Source organism: Biomphalaria glabrata, chromosome 2, assembly GCF_947242115.1.
Source record: "Biomphalaria glabrata chromosome 2, xgBioGlab47.1, whole genome shotgun sequence".
Taxonomy (NCBI): domain Eukaryota; kingdom Metazoa; phylum Mollusca; class Gastropoda; family Planorbidae; genus Biomphalaria; species Biomphalaria glabrata.
The window spans coordinates 12,409,495-12,432,880 of NC_074712.1; the positions used below are offsets into that span (position 1 = coordinate 12,409,495).

Below are 23,386 nucleotides of genomic sequence, written 5' to 3' on the forward strand. Positions count from 1 at the left end.
TCAAGATTTAGCATAGGATGAAGCAGACTTGGACATTATTAGCATTTAGATTTAGATCTAGTATTGTCCTTAGGCTTAGGCTAGGTCTGGAATGTAGATAAAGGTTGACTAGATCTATGCTTTTATCTTTACACCTGGGTAGATCCCTAAAGATATCCCTATAGAAGCCTAAGATAAATGAAAACAACAGAAATGGTAGATCTAAATCCAATATTCATCCGCCATGCTGGGCTTTTTCTTGGTCTATTTTGTAGCAATTGTTATTTAGTATTGTTTATCAGTAAAAATCATCACCATGACTATAGGCCTACAGGTTCAAGTTGCACTCAGTCTTGTAAGTACTCCAAACGGTTTACTACTAAATAAAAGTGAAATATAGAACTATTCTAGATCCATCATTTATTACAAAGGAATAGTAATAATGATCTAGGTCTAGATCTTAGGTATAATGAATTAGAATTTTTATTGTCCTTCATCTAGTTAGAGATTTATGCCTTGATCTCTCGCTAGCCTATGTCTTGCACTAGTCTAGTATTAGAATGAAAGATGTTCTAGGCAAATAAAAAGAAGATAAATCTAGATCTATATCCCATTGATTCAAATGTACATAATATTTGAGTACATTTGATTGATAGATTTAGTACTGGTATCTATTGTTATTGGTAGAAATAGTGCAATATTTTTTCCCTTTTCTGACTAAAAAGCCATGTAAAAATAATAATATAATCTGTGATTCATCATCTTTTATTGACTGTTTTATCACATTTCTTTTTGAAAAAGATGTCAATAGTCTAATATGATGTTTCAACAGTAATGAAAAGATCAAAATCTATATTTAGGTCTCAGAAGTTCTAAAGCTGGCATCCTTTTTTTTGAGGGTCTTATTATTTAGATTATAATTTGTATCTTATATTTAACTAGAAAGATGATTACATTTTCACATTCTCCATGTATTTACCTTTACTTTGATACCAAATATGTTACTATAGCTTCATTGGTACTTGAATAATAAATTTTTGTTTTAGGCATGTTTGGAACATTTTCTTTTTTTAAAAAAAAAAAGTAGCATTTTAAACACCGCACTCACTGAGTTTTAATTTAAAAAAGAATGTTACAAAATGACATCTACTTTAGTAAACACAAGTCACAGTTGGCTTCCTTCAGTCGTAGAACGATTCTGGTTCATCTGGTAGAACACTTTTTTCATGTGACTGTGGAGCCCTATTTTTGGAGAGACAGTCCCGTCCATATGAATAACAGGTTAAGTATTTTTTCTTCTAATTATCCCACATTAAGTATTCTTACTTCTAATTATCCTACAAATGAGACTTGAGTTTAAATTATCCTTATCCTGCATCAAAATCGTCACTTTGGCTGTTGAATTGGTTACGTCACGTGGTTCAGGCATTAAATCTAAAGGGTTTATCAGCTGTAATAATAAAACAGAAATTATAAGCAATTTTTGTTCCTTATTATGTATTAACAACATGATCTATATAACTTGAGAAACTCTTAAACAAATTAGACAATTAAACAAATAAAAAATACCACATCGAAACCAGAAGAAGTTAAAAAAAAAATTATCAGCTTCTCTTTTTGTCATGGTCTTACTGGTATGTCAATAGGTGAAAAACTTTGCATGTAACAACAAGGCCGGCCTTAGGCCACTGCAACCTATGCGACCGCAGTGGGCCCCGCGCTAATTCTAGGTGTAAATTATTAAAATAAAACCATTCTATAACTTATAACAGATTTCCCGCGGCCTACTGATTTACCAGTAGCTCCTGGAAATCACCTGAAATTGCAAAATATACGAAAAAGTCATGGAAATCTCCGGAAATTATTAAAATCTTTGAAAACTCATAAAAATCTCCTGAAATATAGACAAAATTGTCATTTTGGGATTTCATTCAATATGGAAAACTCCAATCCTACTCGAGATACAAAAATGGGATTCTACAATACCCGTAATTGTGGAATCTGCTGAAAGAAGCTTCTCGCGCCTCAAACTTATGAAGAATTACTTGAGGTCAACAATTCTCAAAGATAGATTGAAACATTTGGTAATTAATGCTATTGAGCGTGATCTATGTAGGAAATAAAACTGATATACTGTATGACTTCGCTATAACCAAGGCTCGTAAAGTAATTCTGTATGTAGTAACGAAGGAATAAAATGCAAAAACGAATTTATTTTCTAATACAAACTCTTAATTTTCACATTATCCCTACCCAAACTAGGCCCCGCGCAAACCGTTTCGCATTGGACCCCACATTGGTTAAGTCCGGCACTGTGTAACAGTAAAAGTTAGATCATTCCATTGGAAATTTTCTCCAGCTAGAAAGTGTCTTTGTCTTCGTTCCGTCTACAAGTCTACTTCTGTTTTGAAGACAATCATCAACTGCTCTGAAATCTCCGACGTCCATTCATCTTCTGAGTTACTTGAGAAAGTTGGTGCTATTATTCTTTTCAATTATTCACTACACTTACTGACGCTTCTTTATGCTCAAATAATAAACTCAACATTTCATATTTTATTTGTCATTGAAAAATAAATAGAAAAGAAAATCTGACCAGTATAGGGGATCGAATCCACTACTTTCGCGTTATCAGCGCGACCCTATATAAATTGAGCTATCCGGCCTTACGCCTATGTTTGAAATTTTAGCCAGAAATAATTTAGAAGTATTCAATTTTTGGCTTGAGTTTTTGACTTATGATTTCTCACCTTCCTTTCATCTGTAGGGAAAGTAGGAACTCTTCAAAGAAATCAAAGAACAAAAACAAACAAAAACAAAAAAACACAATCTTTGATTGGTAAATTGTATCATCTCACCGAGGCAATGCCCGAAGTGATTGAAGTGGAATACTTGGCCCTAACACAGGAGTTGCTGTTGGACCATTTGTTTTGGATACAACTAGGATACACGAATTCTGGACCTTGATCATCGCTGTCTGTAATAAGTATTTTAATTGATGTTTGGGTGGATTTCTGAGCTGATGGTGGGCTGGCATTGTCCTAAGGAGATACATAAAGATTTTAAATTAAAATTCTGTTATAGCCATACATTCGTGGTCATAAGAAATTGATTATATTGAATATAGCTATATCTAGATTGGTTCCATTGAAGACAGTTATATTGAGCTATTGTTCTGTTATTATATATGGAGTTTCAATTTGTATTGCACTCGGCTATTTGAGATATTTGTTCTAAATGTTTGGATAATCTTTAGCAAATAAGTTCTTCAATATATGAAAACTCTAGCTCTATCTTTATAATATAAAGCAGAAAGTAAGGCGTATGTATATATGTATGTATGTATGTATGTATGTATGTATGTATGTATGTATGTATCTATGTATGTATCTATGTATCTATGTATCTATGTATCTATGTATCTATGTATTATGTATGTATCTATGTTTGTATCTATGTTTGTATGTATGTATGTGTCTATTGTTTGCAGTCATTCTATTATATTTCAGATTTTTTTCGCGACATCCTCTTCCATATCCAGCAAAATATCTTTGTGAAACATGTTTTTTTCTGCCTGTTAGTTATCAAGCCTAAATTCAGAAATAAACTTGATGCAGATGATGTGAATTCCTAATCTAGTGAAATAAAAACAAGCTCAACCTTTGCACTAACTTTGGTGTGTTTGAAAATACTATCGCAACAATTGTCTAGCTTAAGTTTACTGTGTCAAAGACATTCGGTTTTCCAAGCTAAGCATAATTTTAAAAATTTTCATTTATGTATGCAACATCAGGGGCGGACTGACTATATGGGCATTTGGGCAAATGCCCGGTGGGCCGGTACTCAAATGGGCCGGTAGGGCCACCTAAAGGGTCTCATGAATGCCATAATGGCATGCATTAAATTGTTAAAAGTTTTATATTCTCATATATAACGGGCTATATAAGCGTCATGTTAAAAAACATCTTTTACAGACTACAGTGTAATGCTAAATTAATCTAACACATTTTCAAAAATAATGTAATAGCCTACATCCGTAGTCAGTGCTATTAGTAGGCTTCATCTTTTTAGGGCCTACAAATATAGCGATTAAAAAGCAACATAAGGCCTTTACTTCTTATAAATAAATGCATGCATACAGTTATCGATACATTAAAAAAAAATATAATGATTTTGAGAACTGATAGGCCTATAATTGGAGGCCCATCATATGATATACAATTTATGGGCCGTACTGTATAGGAATTCCTGGGCAAATTTGGACATCCAGTCCGCCCCTGTGCAACATGATTATAATTATAATGTGCAACAATATTATAAGCACGCAATAAAAAAGTAAATAAATGAAAATGATAAGAGATACATTTATTTTGTAATTGAAGCGTAAATCTATTTGACACAAACTAAAGCTCTTGCTAGGTTCAGACTCTAACAATGGAAGTAACATCAGTGATCTGCAGTTTGATAAAGATTTTATAACATTAGCTAAATCACATTTACCTAAGCTTACGAATGAAAATTTATGGGTCACCGCCTCTTGAAAAATTGTATTAGCGGGTCGCGGAGCTAAAAAGGTTGAGAACCGCTGGGTTAGACTGTACAATCTTTTAAAATCTATTGAATTAAATAAATGCATCCTCAAGTTTGTGTAAACGCATTCAATCATTCAATCAATTACTTTTATGAAGCTGTAGTGAATGCGGTTTACACTTACAGGAGATATGGATATGGTCCTACTTACTCTAGCAGTAATAGTTAGGTTGAAGTAAGTCAGTGAAGCATCTCAAGTTACTCTATACATGCTTTCAAAATCTATCGCATTCAACACAGCCAGAATACCATCTTGTTCTGATGGAAGATTGAAGTAAGCTGTCCCGTTAAAGTTAAACTGAAAAAAACAACAACAAAAAAAAAGTGATTCTAGTCTAAGTCAAGATCATTTCACTCAGTATTGACATGCCCCCCTTTTTTTTCTGACCTTGCGATCCACAGGGCAAATGATGCAAAGGTCATCTGTTTCAGCGACACACGGTTAACGAAGGTGTCCTGTAGACAGCACAACGACCAACTGCCTTTACTTTTACCCAACTAACGTCAGGAACCCATTAGGGCTGGTGGACTCGGAGGTGCCCTCAAGTTCCCGAAATTTAAAAAAAAACAGTCTTCATAAGGATTCGAACCCGGGATCCCTCGGTTCGGAAGCCAAGCGCTTTACCACTCAGCTACTGCGTAAAGATATGGTCGAGCATTGTAAACTATCACTTGGATTTGAACCTATGTGGTGTGACGTAGACGAATGGCAGTACACCAGCTTCGGGATGAAGTTCTGGTATTTTCTGTCTTCAGTCATTCTACGCCTACCGCCCTACAGACTGTTATGGTTTGAATTAACTTTATTCTAAACTTTCATTTGTAAACCAAATGAAGTCTAGTGACATAGAGGTCCTTTACATTTACTTCGGACAAAGTTGTATAGGACCAATACAAATCAATATTAAGTTACCAGTTTCGTAACAGCATGAATAAAGAACAACCCAGCAAACACTACTACCCCGCAGTCAATGAACAAAGGGAAAAAGGCTGCAATGGCCACTGGGAAGAACATAAGAAAAGTTTGCAAAGCTGGCTCTGGTTCGAACCTCTGGGGGAAGAGAAAAGCTGAGAGAGCTAACAAACTCGGAGGAGATCGTCTAAAATATCATGATGTCGTATTTTCACTATCTTTTCTATTATGCGAGATTTAAACGGGACGGGCGGACAGACAGACCACATAAAACAAAACTAAGATGTTCAATATTCTGTTGCGGCCCTATGCTCCACTTGGAATCATAAGTATAGTTACGTGAACTCGGGAAATGTGCTACAGTTATGAATGAAAACACCACTCGTAGCCTGGAGCTCGATACCTCCAGCTACATTCACCACTCGCCCTTTACATAGCTTATACTAGAATCCTATAAAAACAGCTAATCACCTGGGATGTGCCAACACTTAGGCTGTAAAAGATTTGCTTATTGGGACCTTCATCTAGGTCAGTGGCGCTGATTCCTCGAAACACAGTCATTCCTACGGGTGTGAGCTAAAAAAAAAAAGAAAAAAAAAGCAGATATAAAAACTACAATTTTATGAAAACTTGTAACTTTCGGTCTTTTGTATAACATAAGAACAAAACTATGATTACTTTATCAAAGGCTAAATTATGAAGAATAGAAAAACTTACTATCTTTATGAAGAAACATTGAACTTTTAAAATAACTTTGATCATATAAAGCTTTAAAGTGCGGCTAGTGTGGTAATCAATGTGTGAAAGAGTCAACACTGGCGACCTTTTTAAATGCAATGTTTACACTTACCTCATTAACTGATATAGAGTACGGAGCATTGATAAATATTGGTGCGTTGTCATTCACATCAACTATTTGAATCTTTAATACTTTAAAAATTGCCTGAGATAAAATAATTAAAAATGAATGTGTAAAATCAGAATTGAGTGTTTGGTAGACTGTGGTCTGATCATTTCTGTACCAATGGAAGAACGATTATGACTTACTGAATTAGAAGCGACGGAGCTGACATCTGGATAACAAACCAATTGGTATTGGAGAATATTGACATCGTCTTCTGTAGAAGAGGTAGTGCCCTACACAATGTAAAATATAAGGTCAGATTCTTCTGTAAGAACTATATATTTCTGAATGCTATTAAACAAGCCAACACTCTATCTAACATATACTTAATTGGCTCATGGAAGTTGTCTTTTAAAAATGTATCTATTTAATATAAAGGACTTTTCAAAAATAATTTTAAACAAGTAATAAAAAAAATTCCTACTTAATAATTAACTAATATAGTAAAATAAACATTCAAAATATTCAATTTTGTATCGTTATGTTACCATTCTAATCAATATATGATCTTATCATAGAGGCGGCCATATGTAAGGGGATTAATACAGATAATCAGAAATAAGAAAAATTTAAATATAAAAAAAGGTTTATTTTTAAAAAGTCCAACGATAAAGGAGACTAATTCAGCTTATGCCACCACTTCAGTCTAGTACACTTTCTTTTCTTTGTTCGATATAAGCTTTTTTTTTTAAATAAAAAGGATGTATCGCACTCAAGTTGAATAGTACATATAAATAATATTCCTTATAATTACTGTCCTCTATGTATTTTATAATATTGTATACATTGTTGTAAAATCAAAAAAACAACTCACATCTCGGTCGATCCCTTTGATCATTCTAATCTGCATCGCCTTCACTATAGTATTGTAGCTGATGGTGAAGTAATCATTGAATGGATAAAACTGCGTTGTAAATCTATCGTTAGGTTCGGAATTAACAACCACGTTAGCGGGTTGTCCATTCAACAAGGTCTGGATGAAGTCAACTGCAAAACAGAACATGCACCTACAGACAAGTGTTCATATTATCATCATTACCTGTCTTGAGTGTCGGGCGGGGCCTATTATGTTAATTGTATTGTTAGCGCTGTAATTAGTGTCACGTGATGAGCTGATTCCGTTATCATCTGGTCACGTTCTTTCGGACGTCGAATTGGTTAGTTGAGCTCTGGGCAAGCCACACCTCAAGCACCAAGTCTTGTCTCTAATCGTTGTCTATCAATTGATCGTTGAACCCTTTCATGCAGTGTATTTTCAAACATCGCCTCTATCCCTCACCTTTTCTTTCCGTATGTATGTGCATATAGGAGATTTTCATCCATTGCAAATAACTATAAATAGCCAACTATTAGGCGTATCCGGTGGACAGAAAAAAGTACTGATTAGCCATGTAATTTAGAAGGTTACAGAAAGGGCCCTACAGTTACAGGAGGGGGCCCACCGTTATGTTCTTGAACCGGAGCCACAGGTAGCTGGCTACGCCACTGGATGTACTTATCTTTCGTTTTGAACTCTCTGGCTACTAGTGTATAGCGTACAGTGTATAGTGTACAGTGTATAGTGTACAGTGTACAGTGTATAGTGTATAGTCCAGCTTTTCAACGAATGTAAGAAAGTAGAAATGTAAACAAATAATAAAAATAATAATAAAAGCCTTGACATGAATTCGACTTTTAAGAATTGTGCTTCCCTTTTCACAAAATTTGAGAACCCTTACTCTTGGGTGGGGAGGGGGGGAGCCGCATCTGGCCTGAATAATACGTCCTCATTCAGTTCTGCCTCTCTTCCCTTTCTTGCCTTTCCCCTTCCCCCATCGTTATACTTGCATTTAACAAAGATACAGGGTTTTTTTTTATCCTTATTTAAATTTGTTGTGATTACAAGGATTCTATTTTTTTTCCATTAAAAACAATAGCAACATTTAATAGAACCGACACAACACAAAGTGTTCATTGAGGGACGACACAGATACGCCTGGATTCTTTTCACGTTTTCTAGTCAAGGACTAGGAGGGCTGATATTGTCTGATAGACTCTACTAACAAACGAGTTGTTTTATTTATTTATTTATTTTACATTAAAGGTTTAAATGTTTGATTACCAGAAAAGGGTGTCGCCTGGGATGACAAGGACTCTGGAAATCTCACCACTATAGTTGATTCTGTACCACAGGCTGAAGATATATTAGACAGAATAATATAAATACATACATATTTATAAAAGATAAACACAATACAACAAAAAAAAAGTTTGGCGCAATTGCGGCGTTTTTGGGTGGCGAGTGGGGCAACCAGGTATACAGAGAAACTTTTGTCGCCTTCTGTTCATTGTACAAATTTTAGAAGGCCCTGTTAAGGCACTCGGCCAGGGCCCCTCACATTGATAAGGCCGCTTCTGTTACCTAGGTGGCAAGAAGTTCTGTTAGTGTATGTTATATTTTATGAATGTGTTAGATAATGTCCACAATGCTTTTTTTTTTTTTTTAAAGTTGATTCTTTTGCTGAAGCCAAGTACCCGTGTAGAGTTTAGTAAACTCAGGAACTTTGGTCCAGAATTCAAATTAGGAATAAACACCCAGGACCAAAAACCTGAGTGCTAAACTACTTAACCATCCCCTCCACGATCCAGCCCGTCCACGATCCAACACCTCCACGATCCAACACCTCCACGATCCAGCCCGTCCACGATCCAACACCTCCACGATCCAACACCTCCACGATCCAGCTAGTCCACGATCCAGCCCGTCCACGATCCAACATCTCCACGATCCAACACCTCCACGATCCAACACCTCCACGATCCAACACCTCCACGATCCAACATCTCCACGATCCAACACCTCCACGATCCAACACCTCCACGATCCAACACCTCCACGATCCAACACCTCCACGATCCAACACGTCCACGATCCAACACCTCCACGATCCAACACGTCCACGATCCAACACCTCCACGATCCAACACCTCCACGATCCAACACCTCCACGATCCAACACGTCCACATCCAACACCTCCACGATCCAACACCTCCACGATCCAGCACGTCCACATCCAAAACCTCCACGATCCAACACGTCCACATCCAACACCTCCACGATCCAACACCTCCACGATCCAACACCTCCACGATCCAACACGTCCAAGATCCAACACGTCCACATCCAAAACCTCCACGATCCAACACCTCCACGATCCAACACCTCCACGATCCAACACCTCCACGATCCAACACCTCCACGATCCAACACGTCCACATCCAACACCTCCACGATCCAACACCTCCACGATCCAACACGTCCACATCCAACACCTCCACGATCCAACACCTCCACGATCCAACACGTCCACATCCAACACCTCCACGATCCAACACCTCCACGATCCAACACCTCCACGATCCAACACGTCCAAGATCCAACACGTCCACATCCAAAACCTCCACGATCCAACACCTCCACGATCCAACACCTCCACGATCCAACACGTCCAAGATCCAACACGTCCACATCCAAAACCTCCACGATCCAACACCTCCACGATCCAACACCTCCACGATCCAACACCTCCACGATCCAACACCTCCACGATCCAACACGTCCACATCCAACACCTCCACGATCCAACACCTCCACGATCCAACACGTCCACATCCAACACCTCCACGATCCAACACCTCCACGATCCAACACGTCCACATCCAACACCTCCACGATCCAACACCTCCACGATCCAACACCTCCACGATCCAACACGTCCAAGATCCAACACGTCCACATCCAAAACCTCCACGATCCAACACCTCCACGATCCAACACCTCCACATCCAACACCTCCACGATCCAACACGTCCACATCCAACACCTCCACGATCCAACACGTCCACATCCAACACGTCTACGATCCAACACGTCCACATCCAACACGTCCACGATCCAACACGTCCACATCCAGGCCAAGGCCAATCATATTTTCATTTATCTGATGGCCCGGGCAATGTTTCTCAGCCTCAGCGTGGCGCTCTATTGAAAATGGTCGTTAGAGAATCATGTCATTATCTACACGCCGTTCCTCTAAGGGCCGTTTTATGGCGGACGCTTGCACGGCTAATGTGGTGCAGAGAAGAAATATGGGAGAGTTTTCCCGGTGTGCTTGGTCTTTGGCCTCGCTTCTGACCCAAGCGTCCAAGGATACCAAGAGAACAAATAATATTTTTTTTTTGTAATTTGTTTTATCATTTTTAAGGACAACAAAACGATTTTAAAAAGTAATATTTAAAAAAAAGCAAATATCTATTCCTAGTTTGTGTTCAAATATTGACATGCATATTTTATTTGTCATTGAAAATTTAAAAAAAAAAAAGAAATTGGCTAGTGTGGGAATCAAACCTTTGCCATTTGTGTTATTAGCACGACGGTTTAAACAACTGAACTAACCGGCAATACAATAAACACTCAAACAAAAAAAAAAAAAAGATCTAGATCTATAAAGGAGAAAAGTAAAAACAAACAAAAAAAACTTTTTTTTACAAAAATCGATATCTACTTTGTACAACTTTGGAGGGATTGTTTTGCTCTTAAAAATTAAAGAAAGTTCGGAACTTTTTTTTACCCCGGCCACATTTTCGACTTCCTCACCCCCACCCCCAACCCTTAAGAAAAAAAAACATTTATAGTCGAATGAATAAATGTACTCGACTTTAGAATAGTGTGGCTACTTAAGGGAGGCAACTCAACGCTATAGATGTTTATCCACGGGACATCACCACTACAGAGAACAACGTCTGAATTGAGCACAGCCTATTCATAAGTTCTAGACTGGGTCGGAACACTGTTCTCTTCTCCCTAATGTCAACATCCTTCTCACTCTAGTCTCTAACAGCGCGCACCTTCTCAGTCCAGTCTCTAATAGTGTGCACCTTCTCAGTCTAGTAGTCTCTAACAGGGCGCACCTTCTCAGTCAAGTCTCTAACAGTGTGCACCTTCTCAGTCCAGTCTCTAACAGTGTGCACCTTCTCAGTCCAGTCTCTAACAGTGCGCACCTTCTCAGTCCAGTCTCTAATAGTGCGCACCTTCTCAGTCCAGTCTCTAACAGTGTGCACCTTCTCAGTCCAGTCTCTAACAGTGTGCACCTTCTCAGTCTAGTCTCTAGCAGTGCGCACTTTCTCAGTCTAGTCTATAACAGTGCGCACCTTCTCAGTCTAGTCTCTAGCAGTGCGCACTTTCTCAGTCCAGTCTTTAATAGTGCGCACCTTCTCAGTCCAATCTCTAATAGTGCGCACCTTCTCAGTCCAGTCTCTAACAGTGCGCACCTTCTCAGTCATGTCTCTAACAGTGTGCACCTTCTCAGTCAAGTCTCTAACAGTGTGCACCTTCTCAGTCCAGTCTCTAACAGTGCGCACCTTCTCAATCTAGTCTCTAACAGTGCGCACCTTCTCAGTCCAGTCTCTAATAGTGCGCACCTTCTCAGTCTAGTCTCTAACAGGGCGCACCTTCTCAGTCCAGTCTCTAATAGTGTGCACCTTCTCAGTCTAGTCTCTAACAGTGCCCACCTTCTCAGTCAAGTCTCTAACAGTGTGCACCTTCTCAGTCCAGTCTCTAACAGTGTGCACCTTCTCAGTCCAGTCTCTAACAGTGTGCACCTTCTCAGTCCAGTCTCTAACAGTGCGCACCTTCTCAGTCCAGTCTCTAACAGTGTGCACCTTCTCAGTCCAGTCTCTAACAGTGTGCACCTTCTCAGTCTAGTCTCTAACAGTGCGCACCTTCTCAGTCCAGTCTCTAACAGTGCGCACCTTCTCAGTCCAGTTTCTAACAGTGCGCACCTTCTCAGTCCAGTCTCTAACAGTGTGCACCTTCTCAGTCCAGTCTCTAACAGTGCACCTTCTCAGTCTAGTCTCTAACAGTGTGCACCTTCTCAGTCCAGTCTCTAACAGTGTGCACCTTCTCAGTCCAGTCTCTAACAGTGTGCACCTTCTCAGTCCAGTCTCTAACAGTGCGCACCTTCTGCAATAGCTTGGATTGCTGTGTGCAGGGCAGGGTTATAACAATATTCTAACGAGAAGCTTTAAGATCTAGACTTCAAAATAAGTTAAAAGGCGATGCGCAAAATGTTCCTGTATATTAATATATCAAACTCTTGAATTAAAAAGGCCTACATTTGGTAGTACCCTAAGACGTATGGTCTGTGCAAGAAAAATATAAATTTAAATTAATTTCTTTTTAGACCTTGAAATACTATAACTGTCAAACTAAAGATATCCCAGCATTGCTAACGAGCTGTTAATTCTTTTCCCAGCGATTTATATAAAACCTCATGGTGATCTAGAAAGTCGTGAAACTGTTTTTGAGAAGCGTGTCCACCTTTTGCCCATAAGGTTTTGGACCACTCTGAATATGCGACTGAATAGAAGATAAAATGGCCGAAAATGTGATACTTCTTTTCACACAATGTCAAGCATTTATTTCCATTAATTCTGAAATTTAAACAAAATGTGACGTCACGACGCTCGAGTTTGTGGTAAGCTTCAACTCGATAGGGCAGTGTAAAGGTTGTCAGATTAAACCATTCGAATTTCTTACCAAGACTAAAATGTGAGAGTTGGCAGTTTAAACAAGCTAAAACAAAATATTTTTTTTAAAAGTAAGAAAAATCGTTCAATTACTGTCATATCTCTCAATACTGGAAAGTTTATTGACTTTTTTCTATCTTATATTACCAATAATCAATTAACTAATTGGTTAACTTTTTTGATTCATTCATGTGTTGTCATTGACAATGAATAATTGTGAAAAGTTTCGTTTAGATCAAAGAATTGGAAGTGGGAGAAAAAAAAGTGTAAAAGAGTCCTGGCAGACAGACAGACAGACAGACAAATTAGTTTTATAAAAAAAATTACCATTGCTTTGTGAAAGCACTGTAGTACTTCTCAGGATCAACAGTGTTATGCTGGCCAGTAGAAACATCTTTGAAATGAAGGTCAGTTGATATTACCAGTCACAGTGATGGCTGTAGAGTTTCAGTGCTGGCTGTAGAGGTACACTACTTTAAAACTGAAAATACATTGTTAAAAACATATGAGACCAGAAGGTATAAGGTGAGAGCAGAGAGCGTGTTATAGTATAAACCTGTTATTGTTGGAAGTGGTAATGAATATAAGCGATTCACTACCTCTAAAATACTTCCAATGACATGCCTCTCGAATAATCTCTGGCAGCCTGCCCAACACCTGACCTGTGGCTCAGATATTGGGCCCAGCAGAACTGTTATCATCTACAGGATTAGGAGTAAAGGTCAACAATCAGTAAGCTTCGAGCAGGATAGTTTCTTAAGCCTTAGCTGGCTACCCGCCTATAAGAAGAAAAACACTCAACTCAAACTTCTTGGACCTTATGGCTATATCCAAACATTGAAAAAGTCTTGGGAGTAAAACCTGAGGAAAAATCAGGAGCTGGCTACCCTTCCAACTTACAGCACACATTGGGAGAATCCGAGACGCAGCTGATCCCAACATTTTTCAGCACCATTTGTAAGCCTCCATGCACTAAGGCTCCGTGCTGGGATTAATCCCTTACAGCACGGTCCAGGTATCTGGTAGCCTTCTGTAGGGTTTGCCTGTCTCCTTACAGGGCGAGACCCCCGCATGCACCAGTTCTATCTGTTTTAAGACTAGTTGTATGTTCTACTGAGCAGTAAAATACATTGTGAACCTACCTCGCCCTCACAGGCTCTCTTTCATTCCCCACACTTCTAACCCATAAGACTTTTATCGTAAACTCTTTCAAGGGTCTACACGTTGCTCTGGGCATTCGACCCCCCCTTGCGTCTACCCGACCATTATACCATGAATAAAACTATGTCTTTACAATTGTTGCACATAAACACGCCCAAAACTAAAAAGAAAAGGGCAGGGAATTCTGATATATGAAGAATTCAAGTAGCACAATACCCTGACTTGAAGATCTCAAAACTATATATTCATGCTTTTCATTTATGGTTTTTAAAAATGTATTTTAACAAAGAGATTTTCTTCTTAAGATCTCAACTTTCAGATACTATTACTCAACTTTCAGATACTATTACTCAACTTTCAGATACTATTACTCAACTTTCAGATACTATTACTCAACTTTCAGATACTATTACTCAACATTTAGATACTATTACTAAACTTTCAGATATTATTACTCAACATTCAGATACTATTACTCAAAGTCATGTGGTGTCAGTTTTCTGTAAGTCTCAAACTTTATATAACTACATCATCTTATCATCTTATCTTATAGGTTACAGATGTTACTTCCAAATCGTTCCAAGTCGTCGGTTTTACTGGCTGATTCAGACAACCCGCTCCATGCACTAGCTACTAGTATCACTTGGAAAGAAGGAGCATTTGTAAAAAGTTTTCCTAGCATACGGAATACGAAATGAGCTTTGTGTCTTTCTAAGTATTTCTTGTTAGGTTTTGTTTTTCTATTTGTAAAGAATGATGCAGCAAATACAGCGAATACAAAGCCAACATGGAGGAGATCGGTAGACTAAAAAACTGAGGTGGCAAGAGATAGGTAGACTAAAAAACTGAGGTGGCAGGAGACCGGTAGACTAAAAAACTGAGGTGGCAGGAGACCGGTAGACTAAAAAACTGAGGTGGCAGGAGACCGGTAGACTAAAAAACTGAGGTGGCAGGAGACCGGTAGAATAAAAAACTGAGGTGGCAGGAGATCGGTAGACTAAAAAACTGAGGTGGCAGGAGATCGGTAGACTAAAAAACTGAGGTGGCAGGATAGACATGGACCCAACTGAGGGGAATAGTTCGATGGGAGTCCAACTTTTTCGGCCCTAAGCTCCAGTGGGAGTCAAAAGAACTAAGTTAAGAGACTTTACATGCGAACAAAACACACACACGCCATGGGCGCAGTCAGGGGGGAGTGTTGGGGGTTCAACCCCCCCCCCCACCGGGGGGGGGGAGACTGACTTTGGTGACTGATTTTTTGCTTTGATTTTGTTTATTTTAGGTGAGATTTTAATACTAAACCATCACTTGCCCCAGCACAGTCTAAGGGGTTTTAAGTTTAAAACCCCTACCAGCGGGTTTTGAGTTTTAAACTTCCTACTGTGGGGTTTTAAGTTTAAAACCCCTACCAGGAGTTTTTGTAGTTAAATCCCCCTCTTCTATAAAACAAAACAAAACAAAATACAAACGACAATTCCCAAATTCCAAGAGCACAGTTAAGGAAGATTTTGATTTTAAAACCCCTCCAAAATTTACGATAAACCCCTTGTTCAATATAAAAAAAAAAGCAAATTATGCACTCAAAATGTTATGAGCGTAGTTAAATGGGTTTTGACTCAGTTTTAAGTTTTAACTCCCCTCCAGTGGAGTTTGAAGCTAAAAAATATATCTTCAATTTTAAAAAAAAGCAACTTACACACTCTAAAATCTATGAGCGTAGCCAAAGGGGTTTTGAGTTTAAACCCCCGCCAGCGGGGTTTGAAGCTAAAAATACATCTTTAATGTAAAAAAAAAAAGCAAATTACGCACTCAAAATGCTATGAGCGTTGCCAAAAGGGGTTTTGAGTTTAAATCCCCCTTCAGAAGAGTTAGATACTAAAAAATACCTCTTCAATACATACAAAAAGCAAGCTACACACTAAAACTATTTGAGCGTAGCCAAGCCAATTGGGGGTTTTGAGTTTAAACTCCTTTCCTCTAGATGGTTTTGAGTTTAAATCCCCCTCTATCTTCAATATTATTCTAAAGCAAACTACAGTTACCAAATGTTATGATCGTAGCTAAATGGGGCTTTGAATTAAAAAAAAACAACAACAAAGTCCTGAGATTTTTTAGTTTAAAACCCCCAACAAATGATTTTGACGATAAACTTCCCTTTTCGATATAAAATCTAAAGCAAACTACAGTCACCTAATTCCAAGAGCGTGTTCAAGAGAGGGTACTGTTATGACATGATTAGGAATTAGTTATTTGTTTCGGGAATAGGGTAAAGTTTTACTTAGCGACGATGACGTAAAGTTGGTTAAAAAACAAGAACGCTCTAAGTGACGCTAAAAAGAAGACGCATCTTGTAGAGCAGTAGAATAGATACGGATTTACGGACATAGCTGACATCGGACGATTCCCTTCTTGATTATTAAATATATTTGTAGAACAACATCAGCGTCGACTACATATTTGATTGTTTCGGCCTTTCGCCGGTGTTACTGAAGTAGTTTGAGTTTGGCATTACTTCCAGTCAGACGTAGATCTACACTAGATATATTTCCAAGAATCAACACCGCGCGGAAGCCTTAACAGTACACATTTCTACCAGTGACGGGGCTAAATTAATAAAGTGCAGTGAATAGTCATCTGCGGAAATTGAAAAACACTAAATGTGGCTCAACAAAGATGGCTAAGACAGATTTTAGGAGTCAGGTATAAAGATCGGGTCTAAATCAAGGAATTCCTATGCCGAACTGGGAGTCGACTCCTTAGTAAGATTATGACAGAGCGTCGCATGAGGTTTGTGGAAAAATTGAAAAATTGACAAAATGAATTACGCATAATAAGAGTTGCGATGACATCCTAGTACAACTTGACGCCACACATTCGTGGAGGTCCTCAGAGCAGGTGGAAAGAGGCTTCAGACATTACCAGTGACAGATTTTTGTGGAAATAGCTTGACGGCAAATGCGCCGAACGGCTCGGGAGGGTCTAAGTCAGTAAGATTAGCACATTAATTTTTTAAATAAGACTTTTTAATTGCAGGAAAATGCACTGTAGATACCTCAGAATATGCATTTTGTTGGCATTCAATACCAGAAATAGTGTTTGGCGGCGGGGCTCCGCCCCGCGCTGGGGGATCTCCTAGCGCTACTCCAGACCCTCTTGCTGGCAATGGTTGGGAGTCAACAATTTTTCAAGTAACTACAGGAAGAACCTATTTTAGGGCACAATAAACGTGTTACAAAAGAATGAAGGGTCAGAATGTAATAAAAATTATGTACACATACATACATATATACAAATATTTTTTTTCGCAAGGGGGGCGGGGGGGGGGAGGGGGCTAACCCTCCCCCCCCCCCGAAGAAAATCCTGGCTACGCCCATGACACACACACACACTCAGCACACCTACCAACGTGAATTCATACAAAGAAATAGCCTGGAAGGTAAATGTGAAATGTAGGCCGAGCGGGAATTTGTTCGATGCTGTTAAAATCCCCCACTTTTTTTTTTTTTTTGGATTGAACTTTGGCTGAATCAATCTTTTGTTGTTTTGGGGTTTGGTCAAAGTGAAATAACCTAGCCGGAAGATTTCTAAAGATTGTTTCATAACTTCTTTTTTTCAAAACGTTGTATGCCCCCAAATCCCTCTCCTGTTTCTTTTTTTTTTGTGTGTGTGGAAACTACAAACACTTGAACAAGGGCGTTTATAGATCAGACATATCATATTTTACACTCGTCATAGCATAAAGAAGTTCAAAGCGTCGAGGACAGTCTGCTATTTGCATTACATTTTATCTTTACCCCCCCCCCCCCCCCACCCCATTCACCTTAAAAAAATTTCAATATTTGATTTGAGCTAAACATCTACCCTGAAGAAATGGAAAGTGAAATGAAAAGTACGGATTGCTTAGAAAATGTGACAGTTCTTTTGACCTTGTCAACAAAAGTAGCGTGCTCGAATTTTTTTTAAACTCTTTTTCTCGTTTATGGACTAGCTTCTGTACCCGGCATTGCTCCGGGAAGGAGAGACTATGAAGTGTTATGTGCTATGTTTATCTTTCTTTTTTTTTATCTTTATAGATAGCTATAATAGTTTAGTTACCTAGACACGGTATACTCTACCAACTCTACCTATGTACAGATAAAACATTAATAATGCTATAGGCATCTTAAAAAGAAAACCATCATTTATTACCTATAATGTTTTCTACTATAATTTTGATTACGCATCTATCTTTATATATAATTCTCTTCTTCCCTAATCAGGTCAGACGAGAAGTAAATGGGAAGATCACTCTCTTATTTCTGCGGATAGTCAGCCCACGAAAAAAAAAACAAGAAAGGGGGGGGGGGGAGAACACGTGGGTATTCACACGTCGCTTCGGATGGCTGCGCGATGGTATGTCAAACGCTGCCCGCTCCCATCCCCCTTCGTCTTTCGGGAGCTTTGGACTAAAAAGTAAACTATCTTCAACTCTGAAGGAACATCCGAAACATGTTAAACATTTTACAAACAAACATTTTACAAACACTAAATATAAGGGCCGGACTTAAACATTGTGGGGCCCTATTCAAAACGGATTTCGCGGGGCCAGGTTTGGGTAGGGAAGCCGACAATAATTAAAATTTAAGAGTTTGTATTAGAAAATAAATTCGTCTATGCATTTTATTCATTTTTTACTACGTACAGAATTACTTTACGAGCCTTGCGTGTAGCAAAGTCATACAGTATATCATAATAATTATGTTTCCTACATAGATCCCGCTCAATAGCATGAATTAACGTTTCATTTATCTTTGAGAATTGTTGACCTCAAGTAATTGTTCATTAGTTTGAGGCACGAGAAGCTTCTTTCACCTGATTACACAATTACGGCTGATGCATAATGCCGTTATTATTAATGGCGAGTAAGATTGGCGTTTTCCATATTGAATGACAACCCAAAATGACATTTTGTTTCTATATATTTCCGTATATTTTAACGACTTTTTCGTATATTTTGCAATTTCGGGAGATTTCCAGGAGCTCCTGGTAAATCGACAGGAGGGCGCGGGAAATCTGTTTTAAGTTATAAAATGGTTTAATTTAATAATTTATACACCTTGAATTATCGCGGGTCCCATGAAAGTGCGGATCCTTCGGTCTCTAAGGATGCAGTGGCCTAAGACCGGCCCTGCAAAATAGCGGCGTATGCTACGCCGCCGGTTGACTAGTGGCTTATAATTTTGGCCTTCTTGAATTTAGTCTTTAGGTCATTATTTTAGCCACAAAATTTTTAGACATGCTTTCACCGTGCTTTATATAAAAAAAAAAAGTCCAAACTAGCATTAGTATTAGTTCTCAATGAAACAGCTGCATACTTGAGTTATAGTCTAGTACCAAAATAGTATTCTTCTTCTTCTAGCCAGCTTTATTGCTGCTGAGCTGTGAGCTCTTTTGCAGACTGTGCCAAGGAAAAAAAGTGTGCTGTTTTCTTCAGTTGTTCAGCACTGCCGTACAGGGTGTTGGTTATGTTGGGCTGTAGTGGTAGTAGGGTCTGGCCTAAGGTGGATTAGGGAGGGGCATTCAAAGAGAATATGGTTTACGATTTCAAAGGGGTGGGCGCAGTGTCTGCAGAGGGGGAGTTGTGTGGAGTTTATTTTGTTCAGGTGGTAATTTAATAGTGGTGTGTGTCCTGTTCTTAGTTGGAAAATTGTAAATTGTTAAGAAGTTAATACTGTCCAGTTTGTTAAAGGCGTAGTCATTTCTCTGTACATGGCTCTGCCTGTGTTTCCTGAAGCCCATTGGTTGAGCCACTCCTCTTTGTGATTGTTGACTAACATTGACCTAAAAATAGTATTCAAAATAGCAACACGCTTTTCTATATATTCTACATGGAATCATTCTGCCACATCTGCGAGAAGACACCATTGACGGAATATCATTTTCAGAGATGTGTATGGTTTTAAGAACTTCCTATTCTGTTTCCATTGTTTGCTGTTTTTGTGGGATCTGAGAGTCTACCCAGAAGGTTGATCATGACGCAGCAAAAATAGATAACATATTTAACCGTAGTATAGAAAAAGAAAACGACCTTCTAAAATACTCACAAAAATACAAGGATAATAGACACATTTCTTATTTCATACTGTAGCACATAGTAAGGACAGAGTGATATTTTAAACATTAAAAAAAGCAAACAAAATATAAAAAATATAAAAAAAAGGCTTATCTAAAAGGGAAGAACTCCACCCTTAAAACTATATCTATCAATAATGTACGCGTTATTTACCTTATTTGATATCAAACATAATAATTAATTACCAGTAATTGATTAACTAATGAGTTACTTTTTTTTATTGATTCATGTCTTGTCTATGCCAATGAATAATTGTGTGAAGTTTCAACTTGATCAGAGATTGGGTGTTTGAGGAATGACGTATACAGACTTTTTACTAGACAGACAGACAGACAGAGTAAGTTGATATAAGCTTTGTTATTTAAAAAAATACCTTTCTTTCCTAGTTCTAAGTCTCAAAAACAAAGATTTACTGCTGCAGGGGTAAACCACTGTATAGAAAATATGAAAAGCGTGCACATATGTAGCCCTGGTCTGGCAGGGTTACATATATGCATGTTTTTCGTACTTTCCTAGTTCTGCCGTAAGTGTTTGAATCAGATCTAAAATCAAAAGAATTCAGGAAATCTAATGGAACAGATCATCGGTGCACAACTTGTTTCGAACTGAAAAAGGGGAAGGGGGCTAGTTCTGCCGTAAGTGTTTGAATCAGATCTAAAATCAAAAGAATTCAGGAAATCTAATGGAACAGATCATCGGTGCACAACTTGTTTCGAACTGAAAAAGGGGAAGGGGGGGGGGGAGTCATATAATATTTTCAATAGTGGCTGATTGGTAAAGCGCCTAGCTTCCAGACCGAGGGGTCCCTGTTTCAAATCTTGATAAAAATTGGGACTGGGATTTTAATTTTGGGGATTTTTAGTTTCGATATCTTAAGGGCGCCTCTGATTCCACCAAACTCTAATGGCTTCCTGACATTCGTTTAGGAAAAGGAAAGGCGGTTGGTCGTTGTCTACATGTCACCCTCACAGCTGTGTGCCACAGACCTTCACATCATCCGCGCAATTGATGTAGCTAATGGCTACCTGACATTCGTTTGAGAAAAGGAAAGGCGGTTAGTCGTTGTCTACATGTCACCCTCATAGCTGTGTGCCACAGACCTTCACGCCATCCGCGCCATTGATGGCAAGGTCTGAAAGTGGACCTTGACTGTCTCAAGCCATATCACCACAAGAAAGTCCAATAGAATCCAGCATCTCATAATTCAATATGCATTGAAATTAGTAAGCGGTCGGGTAGCGTCACAGGTCGGATGTAACCCGCGGGCCGTTGTTTAGGGAGAGTCACTTTAGATTGAGTACACAAAAACAAAAAAAAAGCTTGTTATTTGTAATGATGCAGAGAATTACAGGACTATGTGAATAGATTAATGTATTTTTTAAAGTCTGTAATGTAGGATAAAAAAGATAATAGTGTTCTCACCTGTTATACACAGAGTAGTGCAGCCGTTGTAGACCAAACCCGTTTCACACACACAAAAGTAAACTATAAAAAAAAGTAAAGTTACCTTAACAGCATGTAGGCGTATAAGTCTCCTTTCTTTAAACGTCACGTGTTTGAATCGCTGCAGCCAATCAGATGTAAGACCTGAACATGAAGATCTGCTTTTATGTACCCAAACTTTTAAATTTTAAGACATCATAATGCTCTCTCTCTCTCTCTCACTGTCTCTCTCTCTCTCTCTCTATCTCTCTCTCACACACACACACACTTTCTGTCTGTTTCTCTCTGCGTCACTTTTCTCTCTCCCTCTCTCTCTCTCTTTCTCTTTATCTCTGTCTATCCCATCTATCTCTCCCTGTCTCTCTTTCGTTGTATGTCTATTCCTTTCTATCTTCCCCTTTCTCCCACTTTCTCTCTCTCTTTCTGTCAATCTCTCTTTCCCCTCTCTTCCTTAACTGTACCCTTTACAACCTTCAATCAGTCACAAATCTCTGTTGAACTCTTTCAGTCTTTTAGTAATATTTCTTTAAAATCTTAGTCTCTCGGTATCTCTTACTCTTTTTTGTTACTCTCTCTCCATCTCTCATTTTCTCTCTCTCTCTTTCTTTCTCCCTTTATCTCACTCTCTCTCTCTCTCTGCCTTTCTTTCTCTCTCTCTCTCTCTCTGCCTTTCTCTCTCTCTCTCCCTCTCTCTCTCTCTCTCTCTCTCTCTTTTTTCATGTGTAAACATGTGGAGCTTAAAGGGACAGACATCTTGACGAAATATATCGTTATAACCTAAAAAGCTGTTTGTTTGATGCATAAGCCGCTTGGATACCTGTACAGAAAGCCCCAGACATATGTTTGCTGACAGCCTTAGGCAGCTCGGAGACCTCTCAGATACTCCCTTCCCCACAGGACCACAAAATAGATCTGAACATAGCGCAGGACCACAAAACAGATTTGACCATGGTGCTGGACCACAAAACAGATTTGACCATAGCGCAGGACCTCAAAACAGATTTGACCATAGCGTAGGACCACAAAACAGATTTGACCATAGCGCAGGACCACAAAACAGATTTGAACATAGCGCAGGACCACGAAACAGATCTGAACATAGCGCTGGACCACAAAATAGATTTGAACATAGCGCAGTACCAAAAAAACAGATTTCAAACATAGCACAGGACCACAAAACAGACTTGACCGTAGCGCAGAACCACAAAACAGATTTGAACATAGTGTAGGAATTTTTTTTCCATGTTTTCAAAAAGAGTAGGGCCCTCAACAAAAAATTCTGTCCCGGTGCCTCCCCCTACTTCAATCCGGCCCTGTTACTAATGGAGGTAGAGAGTGAGTAGGCAGCTAATCTACTGCATAACAAGCTTCGTTGGTTCGTCTTGTGAAGAATGTTCACTTCGCAGAGCTAACGAAAATCTGTTTCAGAGGTATTATTTCATGGTGAATGTTACTTTTCACATAAATGAGCCTAATTTTCAGTTACAAGGAAAATTAACCAATTTTTTTCGATGTTAGAAAAATAAATTTCCTTTGAGAAGTCGCTTTTTGCCAGAGTTGTGAAAGAGAAACTCTGATTCACTTTCCAAGCCGATCAAAATATTGTCGAGAAAATAATTCTAGAATTGATATTTGCTATTAGCTGATAACTATGAAGTACTAGATCTACAAGCTTTTCTGGACAGAATGAAATACTTCAGAAACAGCAAAAACTTT

General features: G+C 38.6%; 1 protein-coding gene across 3 annotated transcripts; it reads right to left on the reverse strand.

The window, feature by feature from the left end:
• Nucleotides 1-1,280: 1,280 nt before the first annotated feature.
• Nucleotides 1,281-21,880, reverse strand: LOC106050156 (cadherin-99C-like). 3 transcript variants are annotated; one of them, XM_056019120.1, is made up of 10 exons: nt 21,735-21,880; nt 13,282-13,435; nt 8,488-8,559; nt 7,201-7,373; nt 6,530-6,619; nt 6,333-6,425; nt 5,954-6,058; nt 4,721-4,867; nt 2,838-3,020; nt 1,281-1,429 (listed from the first exon to the last, which is right to left on the reverse strand). In XM_056019120.1, exons 2-8 carry the CDS (start codon nt 13,346-13,348, stop codon nt 4,763-4,765), a joined length of 705 nt encoding a protein of 234 aa, XP_055875095.1. In that variant the 5' UTR covers nt 13,349-13,435; nt 21,735-21,880; the 3' UTR covers nt 1,281-1,429; nt 2,838-3,020; nt 4,721-4,762. The 3 variants fall into 3 exon arrangements, with proteins under 3 accessions (XP_055875095.1, XP_055875096.1, XP_055875094.1); XM_056019121.1 differs by lacking the exon at nt 21,735-21,880 and adding an exon at nt 13,554-13,710; XM_056019119.1 differs by having other exon boundaries at nt 1,282-1,429; nt 21,650-21,777.
• Between the last annotated feature and the right edge of the window lie 1,506 nt (nt 21,881-23,386).

Bases quoted from the DNA above. Each gene is read 5' to 3' on its own strand.
- LOC106050156 (XM_056019120.1), bottom strand. From the start codon at position 13,348: ATGTTTCTACTGGCCAGCATAACACTGTTGATCCTGAGAAGTACTACA. The intron at 6,426-6,529 runs GTAAGTCATAAT...ATTTTATCTCAG, and splicing joins GCTCCGTCGCTTCTAATTCA to GCAATTTTTAAAGTATTAAA. The intron at 4,868-5,953 runs GTGATTAGCTGT...TGTTTTTTTCAG, and splicing joins TAAGTGTTGGCACATCCCAG to TTTAACTTTAACGGGACAGC.